This window comes from Catharus ustulatus, chromosome 6 (assembly GCF_009819885.2).
Source record: "Catharus ustulatus isolate bCatUst1 chromosome 6, bCatUst1.pri.v2, whole genome shotgun sequence".
NCBI lineage: Eukaryota > Metazoa > Chordata > Aves > Passeriformes > Turdidae > Catharus > Catharus ustulatus.
In genome coordinates, this window is record NC_046226.1 from 18437143 (window position 1) to 18460515 (window position 23373).

A 23373-nucleotide genomic window follows, 5' to 3' on the forward strand; every position below is an offset into this window, starting at 1 on the left:
GTCACACATTTTGGACTCTTTTGGGTTTGGGTTTTGGTTTTTTTTTTCTTACTTCACCAGTGCAAATTTCTCCTTTTTGGTCTTATGAGGCTACCTAACATTCGAGCAACAGAAAAACAGAAAAAAGGGCAGTTGGGAAAAAAAAGTACAGAGAAAAATGCAGGGCACAAATTATCACACATAACAGGTTTTGATCCCAACCAAATTTCCTGAAAATTCAGAAGGTCTATGGACCTCTGGAATGATTCTGGTATGGGTCTCTGACCATGACATATGAGAAATTGTGGATCTCTCCACTAAAACATCCCCCGTGGATGGTCCCCTTCACACAAAGAGTTGATTTCCACTGTGGAAGAGAATAGGCAGGACAGGGTTAACCTCACACAGTTTTCTTTCAGGCCCCCAGAGGGGCTGGGGTTTTGTTTTCCTGGCTAAGGGAGGGGAGCTGGGGCATGTATTGTAGCTGGAACTGGAGACTTCTCTGGTGTTACTAGCCTGTTTTGGATTCGAGGGAAAGCCTGGAGAACGAGCAAGAGGAGGAAGAATGCAGATCTGGAAAAAAGCAGGTGCCTGATAATTGCACAAGTGTCGTCCGTTTCCCCGAAGACCCCTGAGAGCTCGGGGGGGCTTCGAGGGGTCTCCAGCCTCTGCCCCCTCCCTGCAGCTTGGCCACATCTTACAGCCCCGCTGAGCCAGGCACTGCCTTGTCGCGAAGTGTCTGTCCCTGTCCACAGTGAGGATCGGGGACAGAAGGGAGAGCAGGGGTCCCTTGGCTTTCGGGGTACCCGGTCCTGGTCCCCAGAGCCTGCGGGGGCTCGCACGATCCCCTGCCCTTCCCCTCCCCCTGCGCTGCAGAGCCTATGGATGCTGCCGTACTCCTGCCATGTGCTGCCGCCGCCGCTACTGCTGCTCGTAGCCTAGTCGAGCGTGTCTCCGGCTGCAAACTCCGCCAAACAAGCCTGCATTCCCCTCTCGGGAAGGATACCTTGTGAGTACCAGCCGGAGCCTGCCCCCTCCCTAGGCACCCCTCCACTGCCTCTTACAAAGGGACTCGCAGGCTCTCCCCACCCCCTTTTTATGCCAGTGCAGAGAGGGGCTCCGTGAATTCCCTCCAAAGCTGTAGGGTGGCTCCCTCCTCCTCCTTCCCTTCTTCCTGCTCCGGCTCTCCTGGGCGAGCCGGGCTGCTGCTGCATTGAGCCGGGGTGGTCCCGAGCCTCGCCCCAGCCTCGCCCCAGCCTCGCCCCAGCCGCGCTGCTGCGGCTCACGCCCCATGGCTGACTTTTGCTTCCCCTCTAGTGCCCGGGGCTGAGCTGAGGTGCGCTCATTTTTGGGGGACGGCTGAGGCTAGCGAGCTTGTGCACGTGTGGGAGGTGTCTCTGGGGGCGTGGGGGGCTGGACGACTCCCCGATCCTTGCAAGCCTGCGCTGTCTCCAGCCCGGGTCCCCCTCGGGTGGGCGCAGCAGAGGGGCCGCGCTGCAGCGGGGACCCCGCCACCCTGACATCTGCAGGTGGACGGGGCGAAACAGCTGCGGGAGCCTCCCCAGGAGCCAGCGGCACCCTGGACCCGCTGCCTGCCTCAGTCGGCTCCGTGCCTGCTCCTCCGGATTCTCTCCGGTTCTTAGTCCATCCCTTATACCCCTCTCTGTGTTGGGGTGCCTGCAAACCCCTCCACTCCACTCCCCTGCCCGCCCCTCCCCACCTTTTCCATTTATTTGTGTATTTCTTTCCTTGGCAACCACCAGTTTCCCTCTGTCAAACAGCGCAGGCTCCCTATAATTTGAAATTAATTTGTTTGACTGCAGCATCGAGACAGGAAGGTTGGGAATTTATTTAATTCTTTTTACTCCCTTTGCAAAAAGGAAGCGATGAAATTTCCAATTGAGACTCCAAGAAAACAGGTGAACTGGGATCCTCAAGGTTGGTGATTCTCTATTACTATCATTACTACTGTAATAACAATTGTTATTATTCCTTGTGTCTATTGACTCGTAGGAGATTATGTGACTCCGAATGGGAGGAGGCGTTGGATGTTTGTCTGCTTCCCATGAGCACTGCTCAGTCTTTCTTGCTCAATCCTATAGCAGTGCATTAGAAAATGCTACTCAGTTACGGGGTTGGGTGGCTGCATGGCTAAAACCTCTTCTACGTCTAAGTTTTACAGTTTTATGTGTCTCTTGCCTCATCCTCTTCCTTTTTCTTGAGTGTTTTCAAGGCAAACTTGACTGGCATGGCAGTAATTTCTGGCTCACAGCATTGTTTGTTTTATCAGTGGCTCCTTTGTTGTTTCTAGTGATCATTGTCTCTACTAAATGGGTGGTACAGGAGTGGACACAGATGTGAGTGCTTGTTCAGGGCTCCTCGATGGCACATGCTTGTTGGCAGTAGCAGAATGCCGCAGCAATATAACCTTTAGTGTAGACAGACCTTTAGTCTGGGTGGTATAAAATGACACATTAAATAAGGGAGCCCAAAGGGACCTTTACACGCTTTACTGCATCCTATTAACAACTGATCAGCCCAAGTGGATAGTTTGATTAACTACATAGGTACATTTGGACTCAATCTTAGGGAATGTGTTTGCGTGATGGTGGAATGAGATTTATGCCAGTGCAGTGGATTTTAATAATATGATCCAAGTAGTATTTAAAAATAAATTGTAGTCAAATACTCTTCATGGGGAGGAGGTTCATCCTCCTACAGAAGTGACTGAAAAAACCCTATTGGTAATTTGTACACTGGTGTGTCATATTTCTGTGCATTGGTACAGGAGCAGAACAACTTGAAGCCATTGCTCAGGTTTGCAGCAGAACTGCGGGCAGCCAGTTGCTGTACAGCAGTGCTTGCAGGAATTATGAAGTGATAACACAGGCTTTGATTATTCCTCTTTATCCCACAGGTTTGGTTTTAGTGGTCAATTTGCCTGTCATCCTCCATGCCCTCACATTTACAAAATGAAACATTAGAAACAGTTTCTCATGTTATTGAAGGAATACAGTAGAACAATCTGCTGTACACACAATTCAGGTTTAGTTTAAGCCTTAATACATCTTTAATTAGGTGAAGGCTGAAATCGACACATCAGCCTCCTCCGCCCTCATCTTCCCAATGAACACATGGATAGTAGTGCTAACAGATTATTTAAATAACAGTATATTCCTTATCCTAGTGTCTAAATTCTTTGTGGTGAAAACTTGCTCTAGCCAGGTGTTTTTCTAAATTTGTATTTGCTACATCTCAATTTAAATCCATTTTATGAATTGAAAAATGCCTTTTAATGCAAAAATTTGTTTCCTTCTTTTCTCTGACAGGGCACACAGGAGGATGTATGGATGACATTCTGTGTGCAGATCCTTTGCTTGGCAATTAGTTTTAAAGCATATGGATCCAACAGGTGGTTGGCCACAATTTACTGATGTGGCAAAACTATTGAGTACTGTAGCAGCTAAAAGACCCCAAACCAAGCAGGTTTCCTCTCCACCAAGCGGAATGCCTGCTAATAATTTCAGAATCCTAACAGTTATTTCTCTGCAGTGTATTGACTTTGTTAGGCAAACATAAAGGAGGCTGATGTATTGCCAAGGAGGAAGCAAAAAAAGTTCTTTTCTAATTCTCCAAGAGACTTGGAAAATAGACAAAATTTGGTGGAATGGAACAAAGGCAATTGTCAAGGAAAAGCTGATTAAGTTCCAATCCTTTAACCAACAGAGGAACAGTGCAGTGACATTGTGCTCATGTAGTCTCACTGAAGAATTATGTGTGTAGAAGACAAGGTAGATCAAAGTTCTATTATTTTTGAAACAAAAATATATTTATTTAGATATAAATGTTAGCCATGATCTATATGATATAACTAAAAGCTCTAAAATGAATTTGATTTACAATCACGTATGTAGTCTATTCTCTGCACATACAAGAATGATGTATTTATTTTGCATCCTATGTGGTATCTCTGGAGTTAAGAACTGAAGTAGCTGTTCTCAGATATAAAGATCAACATATAGAAAGTTGGTGGTGAAGGGATGCAAAGAATCCTAAGTGTTAGAGCACAGCTCATGTCCAGTTAGTATTCACACTCTAATACAGGCCCATTTCAGAGTGTATTTTATGATTATGCACTGTTCTGGTTGTCAGGCAGGGAACATGCAGTTTCCATAGTTTTGTCTAGTAGAAATTGTGATAACTTGTGCTAACAATACTTGGAATAGATCAGCTGATGCTCCTGGCAAGCAAGCTAGCAGCCCAAGAACATAAGTGAGAGCTATGGCATCTCAAAGGCTGTTTAGAAATGATTATTCCAGCCAATATTTTATACAAACAATACACTTTTCTAAAGGCTGGGACTCTTTTTGTGGGGATATGGCTGGCTTGGAATTGATGATATTGCTGGTTTGAACCCAGGTCAGAATGACAGTAATTGAAATTAATTAATGCTCAACTCCATAAAGCTGACTAAACTGTAAATATTTACATATATAAATAAATTAGGGGCTGCTGGTAACTTTCATCTGCATAGAACTGGTATTCTCAGTTCGCATCAGTAAAGATCAATATACCATAGAAAGGCTTTGTGCAGAGATATTTAAAGGAATGGAATTGACATGAAGAATGGTCTGACAGACAGGTAATGGGAGACTGAATTCTTAGCCATTAAACTATACAAACAGGGCTTGGAGATGAAACTGTGATTTTATCATGTTGTGTATTATCTTCATGTGTTTTGGGCATAAAGTATATCTCTGTATTACATGTAAATGGTGAGTGTGTTTTCTAGATAAACCAAATATTTCATAAATCTGGAAGTGTATAGGGTCCAGATTCCTTTTGTGAAGTCCCCATACTGTATCAGGCAATCAAACTATATGAACCCCTTAACAAACATCAAACTCAACCACAAAAGTCATTGGGACTTGGCCTTAAGAATCCAGTGTGAAATATGCCATTGAATGTGATATATATTGATTATAACTCATGCAATATATATTCAGTGAATGAATAGGGAGAAATTACTATAGTAAGAAATTACTAAAAAAACCCTAGGAGATACTTCAAGAATGTTTTAGGGAGCACTGGACATGTTGAATAGGAGTAAAGGATATCACAATACCTGGCCTTACATTTAAAAAAAACAAGCTCACTATTTTGTGTTACTGGTGGAATCATTGTGTATGTACTTAATCAGAAAATATTTGACCTACCAATCTCTTATTGTTGCTTCTCACATTTGGTGCTGTTCAGTAGTAATAACTGAAATTAGTGAAAGACCAGATTTTCAGTTTCATACTTAGTGCAACCTCTCATCTATACCTTCCAGAATATGATTGGATTTTTAGCAACATATGAAGACTTTAATTCTCATAATTGCTCATAGTTGTTCATATCTTTCCTTTCTTGCAGTCCTCCTGCTGCTTGTTACACCCACCTGTTTTCTGTGCTTGAATTAGCTCATAATGTCTTTGTACATATATTTTTATATAGTACCTAAAACAGGGTGTGTCCCTTACCCTGTCTGTGACATCTGGATGTTACAGAAATATCAACTTTTTTCCTAAAAATTATCTGCTTGAAATTGATTTTCTTTGTGGAAAAAAATAAAAAGGTGAGACAGTTTCAAATATACTTAGAAATTATCTCCAAGTGTGACTATCTTTTAGAGTGAGGGGGAGATTGTTTCATTTTTTCCCTTCTTTTTCAAGGGAAGCATATCTTGTGATGCTCTTAGCAGGGAGCAAATGGAATTCAGTCTTGTTTGTTTCTTTGTGCTTGCAGATTCAGTTCCATTGCAGTGATATGGATTGTCAGAGCTTTTTGGATATTCAGCTCAATGTTTACCTCAATGCTAAAGTTTTGTAGCTCTGAAGTTTTAATTCAAGTTCCTGCGTTCTTTCACAAATGCACTGTTTGCAGTTTGAAACTCTAAAATCACGTATTTATTGCCATCCTAACATTTAGCATGGGAGTTAATGGTCTGTGGGAAATTCAAACTGTGGTTGAGAGTCTGGAGTTCCTCTTCAAATTTTGCTACTGACTTACTGTTTAACCTTCAGGAAGCCACTTCCCCTTTCTTGTCTTCCCTTTTTCCTAGACTGGAAAACAGGAATATTAATACTTCCTTAATGTACAAGGGTGTTGTGAAATATAATTAACTTGTTTAGAGCAATCTAAAATCTGCTATTGAAAGAAGAGCTTATGCATTGCAATTAAATGCTAAAACAATTAGGAAGGAGCAAAACAGCCTGTCATCATACACAGATCACATCAATTAAGAAATAAGGTTGTCTCTGCACTTTACAGCTAGAGGAGGCTTGTATCACTTATGCTTTACAGATACTGAACAGTCAATAGAGCTTCTCATTAGAAGTATCTAAGCAGCTTTGATATTCCCCAGCTTCTGCTTCAGAGAGGCTCAAATCTTCCATAGGTTCTTTGTCACCAGCCTTGGGATTTCTCACTTCACCCAAGAGACCTCAAGCAGCACTGGACACCTCTGTGTGGGACAATGAGCTGAGTTTCAAATGCTTTTGTGCAGGTGTCAGGATTGGACCATCCCTTGATGACTGCTTGAAAAATCTTCAACATTAGTACTCAGTATAAATTAAATTGACTGCCAGTGAAGTGTTACAAATTGCTGCAGTACCTCCTCTTTCTGTTCTTTTGCTCGAAGACACCAATGCAGAAGGTAAACTTGATTAGAAAGGCATAGAGTAGAATAAAGGTGCTTGTTTCTGTCCTCTGTTTTCAAGGAGTAAAAGGAGTAGAATGCAACTGTGAGTTAGACAATATCTTTTTGCATTAGCAAGTTGGTTGTTACTATCTCAGTAGATGAAGCCTTTTCTGGGAAGCTGTAATGTGTGAAAAAGTAGATCTGGTCCCTGCCAATGACCCATGGTCAGAGGCTACTGACCCTGTGCTAATTGTCTCAAAGTCATATTGGCTACTTACCCACCCATCTGATAGACTAGGACTCTGCTGTGCCTAGTAAGTATGGATTGTAGAACTCTTCAGGGAGTTTATTTAAATGAGATATAAGAAGGAGGATATAAATCGGAAAAACAGGAGGACACTCCTGGAAGTGCATGGTGTAGGTACAATAGCGCCAAGTATGGTAAGGTGGAAAATTTGAAGAGTTTGGAAAAACAAATAGAAGAGAATGAAAAAAATCAGAACTTTACTAAAGGTTATGTGGAACCTGCAGAGAAGACAGGTGAGTACTGCGGATGCCAGTGTAAGAGATGGAAAGAGACAATTGAATTAGGAAGAGAGAAAGAAAGACAGCAGACAGCTATTAGTTTTGTCATTGTTGTCTTTAGGATGCCCTTGTAATGGTAAAATGAAGGATCCAAAAAAGTAAAATTAGTAGTAAGAAAAATGCTGATCAAAAGACAGCAGCTTTCTTACAGTAGTGAAGGAAGACTGAACTCTAGTCAAGGTAAGAAAGATGGAGGGTAGGGTATCATTAAGATGTCATCTGTAGTGTGAGGAAAAGGGAATGAAAAAATCAAAGGCAATAGGAAGCTGTTAAGTCTAAGATAGGACGAGCAATAAGATTGTCATCAGTGGGAGAGGTTAGGACAGGATTATGATTTCAGTGAAGAATACCAATGCTATTTTTTACTGTGTATGTACAAGAGTAATCTGTTAACGGCTTTTGGACAGAAAAGTCCCTTGGGCAGCTCTTGAAAAAACAGATGCTACCTGAAGTGATGGAGTTTGCTCATGGGATGAAGATATATGATACCAGTTGTAATTGGGCAGGTTTTGGTTCAGCTTTTGGCATTTATGTGGATTTATGTAGCTAGTGTGTGGATTATATTAGCTTCAGTCAGAAGAGTGCATACAGATGGTGATACAGTTTAATTCTTACCCTCTTTGTTTAATCCAGAGCTAGGACTTTTACTACTCACTTCAGCGTGAGCAAAATGCAGTTCTTAATTTTAAAAGAATTGTGTTGTTGCTGCAGGCTTTACTGAGTTAAGAGTAAGGGAGTGCCTGGAATTACTGGGAAAACAGAGGCCTTAGATTTTGTGCACTAATAGGGTAAGCACCTGGAGTGAAATGGGAAGGGAAAAATGAGGAGGTCAATATAAGAAAGGGATAAGCAACACGCTAGTACTCAAGGTAGAGTAGTAAAGAGCTCAGTGTAATGCAAGTGACTAATCTTTACTTTGCAATAATCTCAGTGTAATAGCAAAGGCTGAAGCAGAGAATATGAATGCTGAACAGTTGCCTGCTTTTTATATAGAAGTTTTATATAAAAGAAGTGACATTCAGCAAAACGCTAAGTAATACTTTTAAAATACCTTTTTCATAGGAATGTCTCTGGTCTTTGTTTTCTGTAGGAGTTAAAAGCATCCTGGGACCTGGCCTTTGTCAAATAGAGGCTGCTTATATATAACCTGAGGCCTTGGTTATACTTCAGTTTTTTGTCTATAATGTAATGAGAAACATGCTCTAAGATGAACCTGCTGACTTTCATAAATTATGTGCCATGCAGCTCACACTGTTAACCCCAGTTATATGACATGAAACAACAGGTGAGAACAGCATGTATCCTACACCCCTGTACTTCATAGTGGTAGTACCAATCCTTTTTAGTCCATGGACCACTGTTATCCTCCAAACATACTTTCTGGGCTACTTTTCTCACAATCAAATATCAACTCAGAGTATTTAAACAAAAATATACTTCAAAATTGAACTATGAATCTCTTACCATGTTAATGAGTCACAGAATTTAGGGACTGTTTCCTTAGTTTGGGAATGCTGAAACCAAGAATTCAGATTTAATATTTTTCTTTAATTGCTAATACAATTCTTATGCTATTACAAATCTTACTGTTGGCAAGGTGTCTCAAGTACATGTGTTATCCAGTTGTCCTAAAATATGAGCATAGGAGGACATTGGTGCAATTCTGAGGTTAGGCAGAAATTTCAATGTGGGTATATCACAGTGTTGGAAGTTGAAATGAAAGCTAGTAGGGTGACAGAATCTGTTGTCAAAACCTGTATGGGGGAAAAAAAGGTGGAAGAGAACGCACAAACCTGGCTTAATTTTATTTTTCTGCTTTTGAAATAGAAAGGGAACATCTTGCTGGAAGATGGAGTTGTGGCAAGAGGTGTGAGATACAGCATATGTGAAAGGACTTGAAACATGTTGCACTTAGGATCTGGAGTCCTGAATAGGAGTAATAGGAGTATAGGAGTAATCAGTTGCAAAATCTGGGTGGGGTTCAATTTCTTTTTTGAAATCCAGACATGCTTAGGTCTAGCATTTTGTTAGAATTTGCAATTTGAAATTTTAGAAGAAAATTGATAATAAATAAAGACCTAAAAAACGAGAGACAAAATAAATTTCTCTAGGAAATATGGATTACAACAGTGTGGGTCCAAAGTGTGACAGGGTCAGATCAGCTGACAGAAGTCCAGGAAATGCAGAATGAATAGAGTGTACCTGTGGTAAGGCTGAAAATGATGTGAAAAGAAAATAAATGTGTGGACATAAAGATGAGTTTGGCTGCCTTCAACTAGAATCCACTGTTTTCAAGCACATGATGTTATTTCCAACTTTTAGAAATAAATATGTATCATAGTTCATATTTAAAAAGTCCCTGAAATATCTTTGTATTCTCTGTTGGTGCCTCAGGCGTGTATCAAGGTCTTCCTCAGTGAGCAAAACTAATTCACATTATAAATAATCTCATGGACATATTACAAAATATTTTTATCTCATGAATTTAGTATCTGTCATAGATTATGATATGTTTATCTGACTAGTCTTTCATTGGAAAAACATGCTTAATATTTCTTCCATTTGTTCCTCTATTTTGTACCCAAGTGGATGCATTTAATAGATCTTTAAATTGCTTCAGTTCTTTTTCTGGTAATCTGTGTATTATGCATGACTCTCTGATACTTTTTTTGCTGAAGACAATAGACTGTTTTGCTAGCAGGGGATGACAAAAGACAACACCCTAAAAAATCTTCATAGAAAGCAAGTTATTATGGTATCACAGTCCTACAGGATCATCACAGGGCTTTAAACACCAGGCTTTGAGTACCTAGTTTTGTTAGAGCCATATGTTCCTATCTCAGCAGGACTGACTCATCTTTTCTTCCCTAGGAAGAAAAAACAACATGCCACTGGATGAGGATTTTGGATTTTGGCACCTTAAACTTGTGCCACAGAGTTTTTGAAGATTCAGTGATATGTTGTTGAAGGGTGTTTGGATTATTTCTCACTTGATACTGTAATATAATAATATTAACATGATTTGAAAACAGAAAATACATTCTGACAGCTTGTCCAGGGCTTTTAACCTCTCAAATTTCAGCTTTTCATCTTGGAGAAAAAAGACAGTCACTAGCTACTGTGTGTGAAAAACCTCATTGATGAAAGAATTATGAAAGAAATGGTACTGCAGAAGCTCCCAACTGAAATGCAGGAAGCAGCAGGAACATCTCAAAGATGTTCTTCTAGGCTAACCCAGATCTATCACTGATTACTTAAATGTTAACATTGCTAAGTTTGGATTGCACAAGAAAGCATTGGGTAGAGAGGCCTTGAGTAGCAGCAATCATGACAACTGAGAAACAACCCCAGAGCCACCTCTTCATGATCCTACAGACTAATTTGTCTCCATGGGAAATAGAGCCTGTTTATTGGGTTGCAATGACATGTGACTTTGTGACCTGAATTTCTCATTGCTACCTGACATTTTTTTTGTTGATTCAGTTTTCTAAAAATAGGCATCTGCTGACATATAAGGGATTTTAAGGTAGCTAAGATATTTGTATAGGCGTGGTATATGTGCTAATAGATCTAAGGGAGACTTGTGCCCTTCTGGAGCACAGCTTAAGGCAGTTAGGTTATCCCATAACCTCTCACTTGGTAGTGGGATGGGAAGCTGAATTACACCATTTGAGTGTCACTCAGTTGGAGTATAAAACAGCTATAAGTAATATAATAATATAACAATATAATAATATAATAATTAATCAATCTCAACCTAATATAAGTAGGTATCTGAAATTCTAGAGTTTTCTAAGGACCTGTTATGGTTAAGGGAGCTATAGTCAAATATGGTTATTGGAGCCAGGAGAATTTTCAGTAAAGGTCTGGTTTAGGGTCAGCAGAATCTCTCTAGGCTGCACTGATCGATTTGACCACATCTCTTATGACAGATTAGTGGGATGTATTCCAAGTTACAGCTAAGCAAAGAAATGAGACAAGAGTTGTTTCTGCTGACTTACACACTGAAAGTGTAAAATAACAATGTGTGTATTATAAAGAATTTATAATAAGAGAATATCAAAATTCCTATGCTGAATAAATGCGTTTCAAACAACAACTTTCTGTTCCTTGTGAAAAATTTTTTCTGCACAGATTAATTTTGTCCTACCTGTCTTATATGTATTCTTTATCCTATTCCAGAATAGGTTTTTAAAGATTGGAAAGCTTTCATTCACTTTAACTAAGAGTATTAATGTGTGTAAGAACTCAAGACAATGAAATAGATTGGATCCTCTGGTTATGCAAATAGTATACCTAAATAGTGAACAAAAAAATAGCCTGAGCAATGTGCTTCTTACAAGATTTCTGGCCATTGCCGCATGGAAAGATCCACTTTTATTGCTGTTGCACAGAAAATTAGAGAAATTATCACTGAATTGAAATGGTAAATCACTAATGAGATTTGCTTGAATTCAAAGTATTTTTCTATAGATCCTAATCAGTAGTCAGACTGGGGAAGAAACGCCTAGCCTGACATCCAGTCAGTGGTGCTGCTGAAGTCCCTTCTCATGACTGAGATGGTCAAGGAATTCCTTCACTCCACTGTAAGGCTGTACCTCTGGCAGACAGCCAGCATCAGTTTTATTTCAAATGTAGATTAGATAGCTTCCTTCTAGGAAGCCCAGCATGAATCTTTGTTTTGTTGTCTCTTCCACTTGATTGTTTTACCACTAGGTTTCTTTCAATAAGAACATCCTTGCCTTATTATGCTAAAATCCAAGGCTTAGGTTTCCTTGACTGTTTGGTCTGGCCATGAGACCATTGGCTGAATTTCTTTTCTGAATCTCTGAGATAGGATATTTGGAAGATCCCAGCAAAACCCCTGACTCTACATCATCCTATGAGTACTTTGAAGGGGAGCACACTGAAAACCTGTGGTGGGAGATTAAGACTCTTCCTAAATGTTGCTGGAATCCTGGGACACTTCTTATTGAGGAAAACTAAACAACTTGTTTCATACACAGCACACAATAACACATAATAACGTAATAACAAATTTTTGGTTCGGTCTGTAAAAAGAAGATTATGGGTAAACAGCAGCATCACTGTTTAACCTCTCTGTTGTTCATTGAAGGGTGAAATCTGCAGAGAACCAGAGAGCAGCTGTTTATTCCTTGATGTTTGTACCATACTGACAAAAAATCAGTTTTTCTGTATGTTACCTAATGAGGAGAACAGCGGTATGGTCATTTCCTCTGGCAGGAGCTCTTTTTCATAAAGTCTTCTCTACACCTCAAGATCTTGAGCCAAAAGCACTTGCTTCCTATTTGGCAGAGCAGAGACCTGCATGAACTAGCACTCTCAATTTTAGCAGGAGCAAGAATTACCAATCAATTGCTAGGGAAACAGCTTTTAGCATGATCTATTGGTTTTAGTCTTATTTCAGAAAGAGAAAGGTGAGAATTTTTCGTGGGTTTCTCTGTATTCAGTTTCTCTATAAATAGCCTCATACAGCTAATGATAGCTCTGCTGCCAATGAGTGTGTTGGAACAAACACAGTCACCAATCTTGAAGCGGGAGAGTTCCATATTTGGGACTTTCCCCTGTCAATCACTTCTAATCTTCCCTCAGTACTTCCTGCTCCTCACTGTAATGCTCTTCTGCTCAATTTTTCATTCTCCTGAAGTTCATTGATGAGCTTGTCACACATAAACATGGGCTCAGGTGTTGGGGGCTATGGGAAGGGTAGTGCCGAGAAGAGGAACTGAACAGGGAGTTAGGGGTGTGCTACCTCCCACACTGCCAGCACGGTGGGACAGAAGTGAGGGACAAGAGCAGATGGATGGATTTGGAGGAGGGCAGGGTGGAAGAGAGGTCAGAAGAGAGAGAAGGCAAAAGCAAGGGAAACAAAATCCAAACTGCCCTCCAGCAGTGAGTGTACAATCTCACTCCAGCACAAGACCAACCTCTATCAAGTATTCGTCTGGACTTGGCAGCTCTGTAAGTAGTGCTACAAATGGTGTCAGCAGCAGTGCATCTTCATGCTAATGCCAGTGTTAGCTAGGAATGCCCCTGAGGACTGCTGTCCTGAAGCCAAACTAGAAAAAAACCCTGATGCTTTCAGCTATTCCTGGAGTTCATGTCCTGCCTTAGCACATCCATTCTTTTGACCAGTGAGCTGTCACGTATGCATTAGAATAGCGCAGTGCCTGGGAGAGGGGGGAGGGAGGAGAAAGTATCCCAGCATCCCATGACTTTTGCAGAGATTTTTTTTTTCATGTCAGTGGACAAGTCCTGGCAGATACCTGCTCAAGCCAGCCTTGGGCTTCCTGTTGTTTCCCTGACATTTGCATAGCCTCAGTAGTAGGAGCTCTGAGGCTGTGTTTACAAGACAGTAACTCTTGGGCAGTCCATTTTAAGTTCACGAGCACGCTCACACTGCAGTTCTGATAGAGGAGAGGCTGGGTCAGAATCTGGAAGTTCTTGTAAATAATTGTCTAGATCAGCTTACACGTAGTTATCATATCTTTCCTTTATAACCAACGAAAGAAAGGAATCTGATTTATGGCTGTCTATTAACTTTGTATCAGATAGAACGGCATTCTGTAATGTATAGTGGAAAAGAGCATGTCCCCTGAAAGAACTTGAAAATTTGCTAATATATTGATGAAAAATCGTCGTACCTTCTTGATGCTCAAATGACAAAGAGCTTTTTAAATCAGCTTTTGAAATTGCTCTTGAATTTAATTAATTTGCTAAGTTCTCTATGGCAGTGTTTACATGAGGCAAACTGTGAACACATTCAGTGTTTTTTCTTCTCAGTGGCACAGGGGTTTATCTATTATTTGTGAAGTGCTATAAGATTTGGCACAACTGATGCAAAAAGGAATTTTGAGGTGTGATTGACTACCTTACGTTGAAGGGGAGGAAAAGGATTTCAAAAGCATTTTCCTGCCAGGAGTTGAGACTAGATTGCCAAGTGGAATGATTTTTTTTTTTTTTTAATATGCCTTTTTTAAAAAAAATATTCCTTTAACATTTCATTAGTTTCTATTTTTACAGATTCTAGATGTTGAATACAACAACATTAGGCTGTTTTTCTCTGTTAGCCTTCACTGGTAGGTTTTCTTCTTGGATTCACAGGGATATGGAAGACATGAATAACACTGACAATTTCTGGCAGGTGATTTTGTGTCCTGTTCTTAGATATTTCCAATAAAGGACATATCAATATATTGATGGCTGTTCCCATGCTTAGCTCTCCTTGTAGCTAGATTTTTTCTTAAGATATATATTCCCCTTACTTCCTTGGTACAGATTAATCAGTTATTTCCTGCACTGTTCTTAAGAGATCTAGGAAAGGATTCGTCGCTCTCTTTAGTTACTCAGTGTCTTATTTTCTTTTGTGAGATTTCTCTTCACCTTTTTACATATAATCTAAACAGCATTTTCCTTTATATTAAGCAAATACTTTGGAAACTGCAGTGGAAATTGATGTGGGATGTTGAAAAGATGACTGTGTTGACTATTAATAAGGACGTACACAAAAAATAACAAAAAAGTACAAACTTATTGGCATAGTGAGATTTTTTGGGGGTTTATATGGTTAAGGGCACTTAGATTTTAGCCCTTCAGACTTCTTATTTTCCTAGGCCACCATTGTGAGTTTTCCCTTTCCCTGCTTTGAAAGTTCCTGTGAGATGCTTTGAACTGCCCTTTTTTCCATACTTTGAAATAAAACATTCACAATTAGCAATGGCATTGTCTTTCAGAAATAGAATAAACATGAAAATGGTATTCAGACCCTCCTCTCTCACTACACTTTCTTGACTAAAATTAAATTTGCTGATACATACATTTTTCTATCTCTTTAGGGACAGTAGATTCAGAATTGCTAAATTATAGAATAGCAGAGAGTTTTACAATGGCCTCACAAAGCAGAGGGACATGGCATAGCTCAGGGGAATGATAATTGCATAGACTTTTTAATTGTTGGCATACTTTTTAAACTGGTTACAACTAGATTAATAAGTAATCCAACCTGTCAGGTTTACCTAGCACCCAATTTCAAGCCATTTATTATCTACAAGAAGATTGAGGCTTTTTAATACTGTTTTAGAATTTTCAGAGACATCATGTTGTATTGCTCCTTCACTAGTTATGTATGCATGCACTTCCTGCCAGCATGAAATATTTAATCAATTTGACATTTCACTTTATTTGAAAATGTATGCTACTGGCATCCATTTTTCTTAAATGTGTGTAGAAAGTGAGTGAAATAAAATGCTTATGTTTGAGAAGGGAAAATTAGAATGAAAGGAACGGAATGTTTTTGTTCCAAATTGACCCAGCTCCAGTAGAGAGTGACAAAAATGCATTATTATTGGAAGGATGTTTGCTGCCTTTTTAGCTAAATCCTGTTTATCATTGTAGTTTAAATCCTGATCTATACATTGATATTCTTAGAGATTGGACTGATAACTTTTTCACCAAATCCATATGCAAATAACTGGTGAAACTCAGAGGAAAAGTGTTGCTGAACAATACAGTCTGAGTTGTGTCTTCATCTTTATTGCATCTGTGGAAACTCTCTGTGGTGGGTTGACCTTGGCTGACTACCAGAAGCCCACCAAGCCACCCTCACTCCTCCTCAAAGGAGAGGGGGAGAAAATAAGACTGAACAAGTTTGTGAGTTGAGATAAAGCCAGGGAGACCAGTTAGAGATGGCCATCACAGGCAAACAAAACCTTACTTGGGGAAAATTCATTTCTAATTAAAATAGATTTGGGTGGTAAGAAATAAAGACGAAGGTTAAAATACCTTCCCCTGCTTTACTTTTGCCTAGAATCTTAATTGCTTCATGCCTGACTCTTCTTCTTCCTCCCCACCCACGTGGTGCAGGGGGATAGGGAGTGGAGGGTTTTGGTGGGTCTAGCTCCTCTAGACTATACCTTTCTCCTTACACTTTTTCCTTGTTCCTGAATGAGTCCATACCATGGGCTGCGGTCCTTTAGGATAAAGCTCCTCCAGCATGGTCTCTCCACAGGTAGCAGCACTTCAGGAAATATCAGCCTGCCCTAGATTGGATTCCTCCACATGCTGCAGTGTGAATATCTGCTCTGGTGTGATCCTCTCCATGAGCTCCAGGGAAATATCAAGTCCATCATGATCTCCTCCAAAACTCATAGGCTGCAGGAGAATATCTCCTACAGCTCCTGGAGTGCCTCTTTCTCCTTGGTGTTTTTAGGATTCTTTCTCACACTTTTACCCTTATTTTTCAAAATCTGCACAATATTTTCCTTTTCTAGACTATATGTTCACAAAAGTGCTACCAACTTCCCTGATGGGCTCAGCTATGTCCTGTTGTAGATCTATTGGAATTAGCAGGAACTGGCTGTGCGCAGAAAGGGGCAGTCCCAGGCTTTCCACAGAGACCACCGCTGGAGCTACCCTGCTCCCATCACCTTGCCACCTAAGGGAGATTACTACCATGCAGACCAGACAGCCAGGTACTTGTTTCTGTCAGGCACTTGCTGCACAGGTATATGAGAGTACTATATTCTGGTAGTATGGGCAGTAGAAACTGGGGAAGATTCCCTCAAGATTTGTTCTTTGCAAAAAAAAAAAATGGTTTCAGACAGGAGTGATATTGTCCTTCAGTGGAGTGTAAAATTCATTCTAATTACTTACTGCATAACTAAGTTCTTGTGTGACACTAAAGAAGCTTTTTGGTAAGAGACAAGAGGCTTAGGTTCTCCTTAGTTCTGATGATTTACAGAGCCATTAGCATCACCACCATGTGAAGACCCTTTTCATTGGAAAGCTCTTTCTAAAGAGACACCTTAACTCAGACCATGCTGAGTTCTACCATGTTCCAATTTAGGCTGTTAAAATCTTTTAGTTTTGCCTAAACCATAGTTTTCTAATGAAAAAAAAAAATAAAAGAGTGTGTTTTTGTTTTCTCATAACAACTGTGTTCTCCAGATTAATTAAGCAGCTGGGGTATTCCAAGAGCTATTAATTAGTATGTTTCAATTTTAACTGATGCAGCAGAATAGTGTAGATTTTTTTAAGCTTACTGAGAATCATAATTTTGAGCATTAGATGGGAATATATGATGAATGGTACAGAAATTGCAGAATCCTTTGGGTATCACATACTTCCTAAAGCTGCTACCAGGGATGGCAAAACAATGGTCAGATATAATTCCCTCTGATACATATTGCTGATATTTCTCTCCCCACCAACAGAGACAGCTCATTATTATGAACTTTTACTCTATTTCACTAACATTTCCCTGTAATAGGAAGCAAACAGTGCTTTTATTCCTTATGCAGATTTGTAACCTAACATACTCTTTCCCTTCTCACCTCACTCAGGGAAAGGGGGAACTGGGAGGAATCAATGCTACTTTTCTTCTAACAGCATCCAATCTATTTTGTTTAATGTGTATTGCCCTTTCTGCCTTTACCTGTCTCTCATACTCCGTAGAATGCCTTGCTGATGATGACTGCATTTGCAGCAGACAGCTGAGATTTTGCTGAAGTCAGCAGCACTAATGCTGCATTAGAGAATCCTCTTCAGGGAAAACAGCGCTAGATTTAACCCAGGGGGTGCTGCTGCAGTGAAAAGCTATATGCTCAGAGGCCCTCTGTGTTTTCCTAACAATGTGTCAAGCTTTGCTTTCATGAACAGTAAATGCAGTAGTAATACTTCTCATTTCAGGTGCAGTTCTCAACAAAATGCCGTAGGAGCAGTATGGTGAAAGTCCCCTTGTGTGGCAAGCTTGGCAGTGACTTTCACTGCTCAATTTCTGTGCCTTGGGGATAGGCAGAAGGACCTGGGCCAAACTGGTGTAAAACATGTCAGCACTGATAACACTTTTCTTGATCCATGACTGTATGAATCCTGTGGTCCCCAGACAGCAATTCTTATTATTCTCATTCCTCAATCCAGAACAACTGCCACAGGGATACCAGTGTTCTGCCCCATACATAATTGTAGCCTGCAGGCAGGATTTTTCTCCCATTTCTTGATCACAGCTGTAATGTCACCTGTTAATTAGCCCACATCATGCAAAGATGCTGCACAAACACAAAGGCAAACATGAGCATTATCTACTTGGATTTTTGTTCTAAAAGCCAGACTTTCTAAACCAGCATCAGATTTTTGAATGCCCAGTTATAAAAATTCAACATTCATTGAGCTGGTAAAATGGATGCTCTCTCTAAAACTTGTTAAAAACCACAACAGAAAGAGATGAATGAGGGGTGAGGGGGAGTGGGAAAACAAGTAAATCAGGTAGTGGAAATGATTTGCAATATCCTCAAATTGCAAAATTTTGATGGCTTAATGATTTTTTTGGTAATACATGGACAGAAAATTCAGTGTTTCATTACTTTCACCTGCTTCCTGTTAGACCATCCAGTTCTCTTCATTTGTAGATCTGCATGCATATTCTTGAGAAGTTCATATAGGTGATAGCTAAATACACTGACTGGCTCCACTATTTCTCTAACATGCCTCTTATATTTGCTATGCCTTTCAGGCACAGTCCTGCTATCCTAACTCCAGCAGCCCTTATCTGATAGAACCTGGGGAGTCTGTGGGAAAGATTTGAGATTGGAAGCAAATGCTAGGTACTCACATTCCCCAGGAACTTCTGTTTGGAGATGAGCAAGAGCCTTGGAGTGAAAAATTAATATATTATCCAAGGGTGGGCTGCTTATTTTCCTGCCTTTCTGTATTGTTCAGTCAGGAAACCTTTTAATGTTAAATTCAGTGCGTGGCTATTTCAGCGGGGGACTTGGGGAGGAAAAAAACATGTGCAGTTAAATTTAAATAAAAGACTGTAAATCAATTTTAATACCTCAAAGACATTTCCAAGCTTTGGTGCGTGAGAGTTCTGTCCTGCAACTTCATACAGTTGACAAAAAAATCGTGTTTCTATATTAGAAAGGAATACTAGTTTACTAAGTAGTACTACAGGAAGTATGTAGAAGTGCCAATATAGGATCTTGTAAAAGCTGTAGGGAAGACTATTTGCTCCTGAATTTTCTCAGTGAAACTGGAATACATGATGAGATTCCTTTATAATTCTAATTAAATTTCTAGTTTAATATAAATATAAAAAAGCTTCATGGGAAATTTTGGATATTTGACTATGAACATTTCTGAAGAATGCATAATTTCCTTTCTTTAAAGAAACCTCCTATTGTATTACGAAGATCTTGGGAAAAAATATTGGTATGTACCTTTAGACATGTATCAACAAACCTTTTTACTTGAGCTGAGAGTGTTTTGTTTCCTACCTTCCAGAGCACCACTAAATGGGGGATGAAATCTCCAATTTAATTTCTGATCAACTCATGTTTCAAACTCAAAGCCTGTTGCTGAATTTATGAATGTGTAATGGCATATAGCTTCTATGTAATTCTGTGTTGAATCCTGTGAAGGCAGCATTTTTATTAGATGTGTCTACTATTCTCTCATTAAAATGTTCATACGTTGTTGTGTGTCTGTGCAACACAGGAATGTGGAAGAAAATTAAGAACTAAATAAGACACTATTAACCCTGACTTACATATTTTTCACAGTAGAAATTGTGAGAGCAGTAACACAGAGAAGGGCATGTTTATTTTTTTAAAAAAATTATTTGGCTTAAACCACTTAAGAAACTCTCCTTCAAAACGAGGTTTCTTTGTATCTCCTATGTTCTTAGCATATCGAGTAAGATAGTTGCCAGGATACAGGTCACTGTGACAAAGCCACATTTTGATGTTTTCATAGTCAAAAGTCAGTTGAACACAGTCTGTCACTGAAGACTGAGGTGAAAAAGTTGTTGAGTACCCCAGCCTTCTTCTCATCTATTGTTACCAGTTTACCAACGTTGTTTATCAGAGGGCTTGTGTGACTTTCCTTTTCTGGTTAACATACCAGTAGAAGACCTTCTTGTTATTATTGGTGTCCCTTGTGAGGCTCAGTTTCAGCTTTGCCTTAGCCTTCCTTACCCCATCCCTTCATTTCTATGCTCTTCTCAGGTTATATGTCTTTGTCTCCACTGTCTGTGCATGTCTCTTTACCTTTAGTTCTACCAGCAGTTCCCAACTCAGCTTCAGCTGTCCCTGTCTCTTGCCTTCCTTGTCCAATTTCTTGCTCCGGGATTGCCATGCTGCCTTCCTAGAGGAGCACCCCATTATTCCTTTCAGAAATTTCCCTGGTGTTTCCCTGTGGCTTCTGTTCAGACTCCCTGGCTCATCTCCCTAAGACTGCAAGTATGGTGGCTAGCACAGTTCAGAGTCACTACAAAGAACCCTCCCTAGCACCTTGTCCCTCTATCTATCTATTTTCACATCTTCTCACGTGTGCCAGGAACAAGCCTCATATTGCCCCTCTACCCCCTAACATCTAGTTCAAAGCCCGGCCAGTGAGCGCCACTAGTTCCTGAGCAATAACTCTCTTCCACCACTGAGGAAGGTGAACCTGTCTGGTGCCAGCATGCCTGGGGCTGTGTAGAGCCATCCCATTGTCAAAACTCCCCATGATGACGGCACTGGCTGTGGAGCCGTAGACTCAGTCTGTCCATTTCTTCCCATGATGCTGCCTTCAACTGTAACTAGAGGGGAGAATATCACCCACACCCCAGACTCCCTTAGCAAACATCCAAAGGCCCTGAAGTCCTTTCTGGCTGCCCTTGGACTGTGTGCTGCCGTCCCCTCGGTCCCGGGGTGGCAGATCAGGAAGGGCAGCGCTCTGAGGGCCCTGCCCGGCTGGGAGGTGCCCTGGTGGTGTCTGTGGCCCGGGCCCAGGGGACAGCGCAGCCTGCTATGGCCTGGGCCTGCTCAGCACGTCGGGCCCTCTGCTCTCCCTAGCAGGGAATCGCCCACAACTTTAACCAGTTAAGCTTTGCCCCATCATCCTGATGGCGAGTGAGATTTTGTTTCCTTAATTCTCATCAATATTAGCAGAAATCTGAGGTATTTAAGCTCTTCAAACATCAGCAGTCATGTTCGCCGGTACAAGCTCAGGTAATGTGATGATCTCAAATGTGAACAGCTGTACAGATTTTAACATTGCAATTTCACTTGGAACATTAATGTCTTCAGTCGTTTAATTTCGAAGGTTATCCAAACAATCAGAAATTTACCTTTCTTTGCTCTCTGGCATCTTTTTCCTGGGATAAGGCCTGTTTTGAAACACTGGACTGTTCCTTTGGGGGTTCCTGTACCTATGAGATTTGCTGTCAGCTAATATAGTTCATGCATGTGAATGAATATCCATCATTGCTTTCACTGAGACTAATTAAGTCTTCTTTGATATGATTTAACAAACATATGGATGAAGCTCTGTTTGGGGAAAAGCTTGTTCTGACAGCAGCTTGTTTCAAAAAACATGAACAAATGAAGTAGGGATTGTTCTGCATTTATTATATTTTGCTCTATGTCTGTCCTAAACTATGGTCTAAACAGTCTCTACAAATGCAAGAATTTATGCAGTCCTTAATTTTTTTAAGCTGTATACCTCTGCACATTGTTGAATTACCAATGTAGTTTGTCCTTTGATTTTAGTGAAAACACTTGTTAAAATTCTGGAATTTTAGTTAGCTCTTATTTTCAGAAATGGACTCTCCCAGGACACTTATAGAAAACTAAGCGCTAGTTTCTCTTTTTGCAGTTGATGAAGCCATGGCTTAAAGGCAAATGGCAGCACTTTTGTGAGAGTACAGTTTCAGAGTCCAATTAGAAATCAGGATTTCCAACTTCTTACCATGTGTTGAAGTCACTAACCCCACTGTCTTGTAGAGTGGGATAGCTCCTAGATAGTATCTACACTTTTCTTCCAATACCTAACTGCTTAAAGTCACTGCAGTGTTGACTGCAGTTGTGCCTTGTGCATCGGTTTTGTAAGAAGGCCATTTCTGTTACACAGCAGTTGCTTAACTAGCTGCTTTAATACAGTCTTCCTGTGAATTTATTTATATAATAAAAGACTTTAGGATCAATAGTTCTACAGTCACTTAGGATAGCTATTACTAATAGCAGAAAATTAAAAACTAAGACAGTTCTTCTTCTCTCCTTTTTAGAGATAAGCAAGCTGAGCGCAGTAATCCACTAAGCTGTTTGACAAAATATTTATAAGAACATTTTATGTTCTCTACTGTGAACTTCCCGTCTTGTTCTTAAATCAGTACAACATATTTTCCTTAGAAGACAGAATCAAACAGGCCATGATTTTACTGTAAGGCTTTTAACACTTTGCCAGAAACATTATTTGAATAAGAAGAAGCATTTATACTAGCAGAGAGGAAAAGAGCACTCACAAATGCTGTTTTAATGACACCAGCTCTTGACTTCCTTCTTCTTGACTTATTTGTGTCACATCAAAGGCAGACATTACTTTCAGCTACGAGGCTCACCCAGTTTACACTGGACTATGCCAGTTGTGGGAAAGTGGATACCTGTTTCAAAAAATTGTAGCATTCTGTCACGTGAATTCTGTTCTCTTCTTACCATGTAAGCCTTGGATCCTGATGCTGGGTAATCTGAAGTGCGAAAAATCAGCCCTCAGGCTCACAGATTTGGTGTTGGTAACACAGTAGTCATGGGCTCTAATTCAAATTCTATGAACCTGTGGAAGTTATGTTACATGGAGTTACATCAGCTGAGCCACTTTTGTGAGTACTCAAATTTAGTTTGGTAAGGAGATGTTTTGACTCAGGTTTAAGATACTTGCCTATAGAGAAAGGGAAATTTCAACTGCTTCATACAACCTCAATATTTTATGATGTTTATTCTGCATACTTTTTTGGTGTTTCCTACTGAAATTCACTGTATTTATTACAATAATACTTTCAGGAGACTTAGAGAATGAATATACCTGATGTCTTACAAAAAGTGTGACTTCTTTCTAATAGTCTCACTCTTCTTCCTATTGTCATATAAAGTTCTTAAAAGTCACATGAAATATATCTAGAGGTGAGAGAAAATATTCTTTTAAGTTTGATGTCACCCCATCCTGGTTAATAAATGTTGGGAACCATAAAGATCTTTTGATGGTCAAACTGAACAGCTCTGCCACAGGATGTTGCAAAACAAATTAAAAAGGAATCAATCACAAAGGCTTTTGATCTGATCTTGGATCATTTC

The 23373-nt window shown here is 40.1% G+C and overlaps 1 protein-coding gene across 3 annotated transcripts in view; it reads left to right on the forward strand.

The window, feature by feature from the left end:
* The first annotated feature begins 469 nt into the window (after nucleotides 1–469).
* KCNK10 (potassium two pore domain channel subfamily K member 10) overlaps nucleotides 470–23373 on the forward strand; it is a 61814-nt gene continuing 38910 nt past the window's right edge. For 2 of the 3 annotated variants that reach the window (XM_033063213.1, XM_033063215.1), the window contains exons 1-2: nucleotides 470–988; nucleotides 1860–1917. In XM_033063213.1, coding sequence (XP_032919104.1) covers nucleotides 1866–1917 — 52 coding nt within the window. In that variant the 5' untranslated portion in view covers nucleotides 470–988; nucleotides 1860–1865. Of the gene's footprint in view, nucleotides 989–1165; nucleotides 1316–1859; nucleotides 1918–23373 lie in introns of those variants that run through there. The other variant, XM_033063214.1, reaches the window with a different exon arrangement.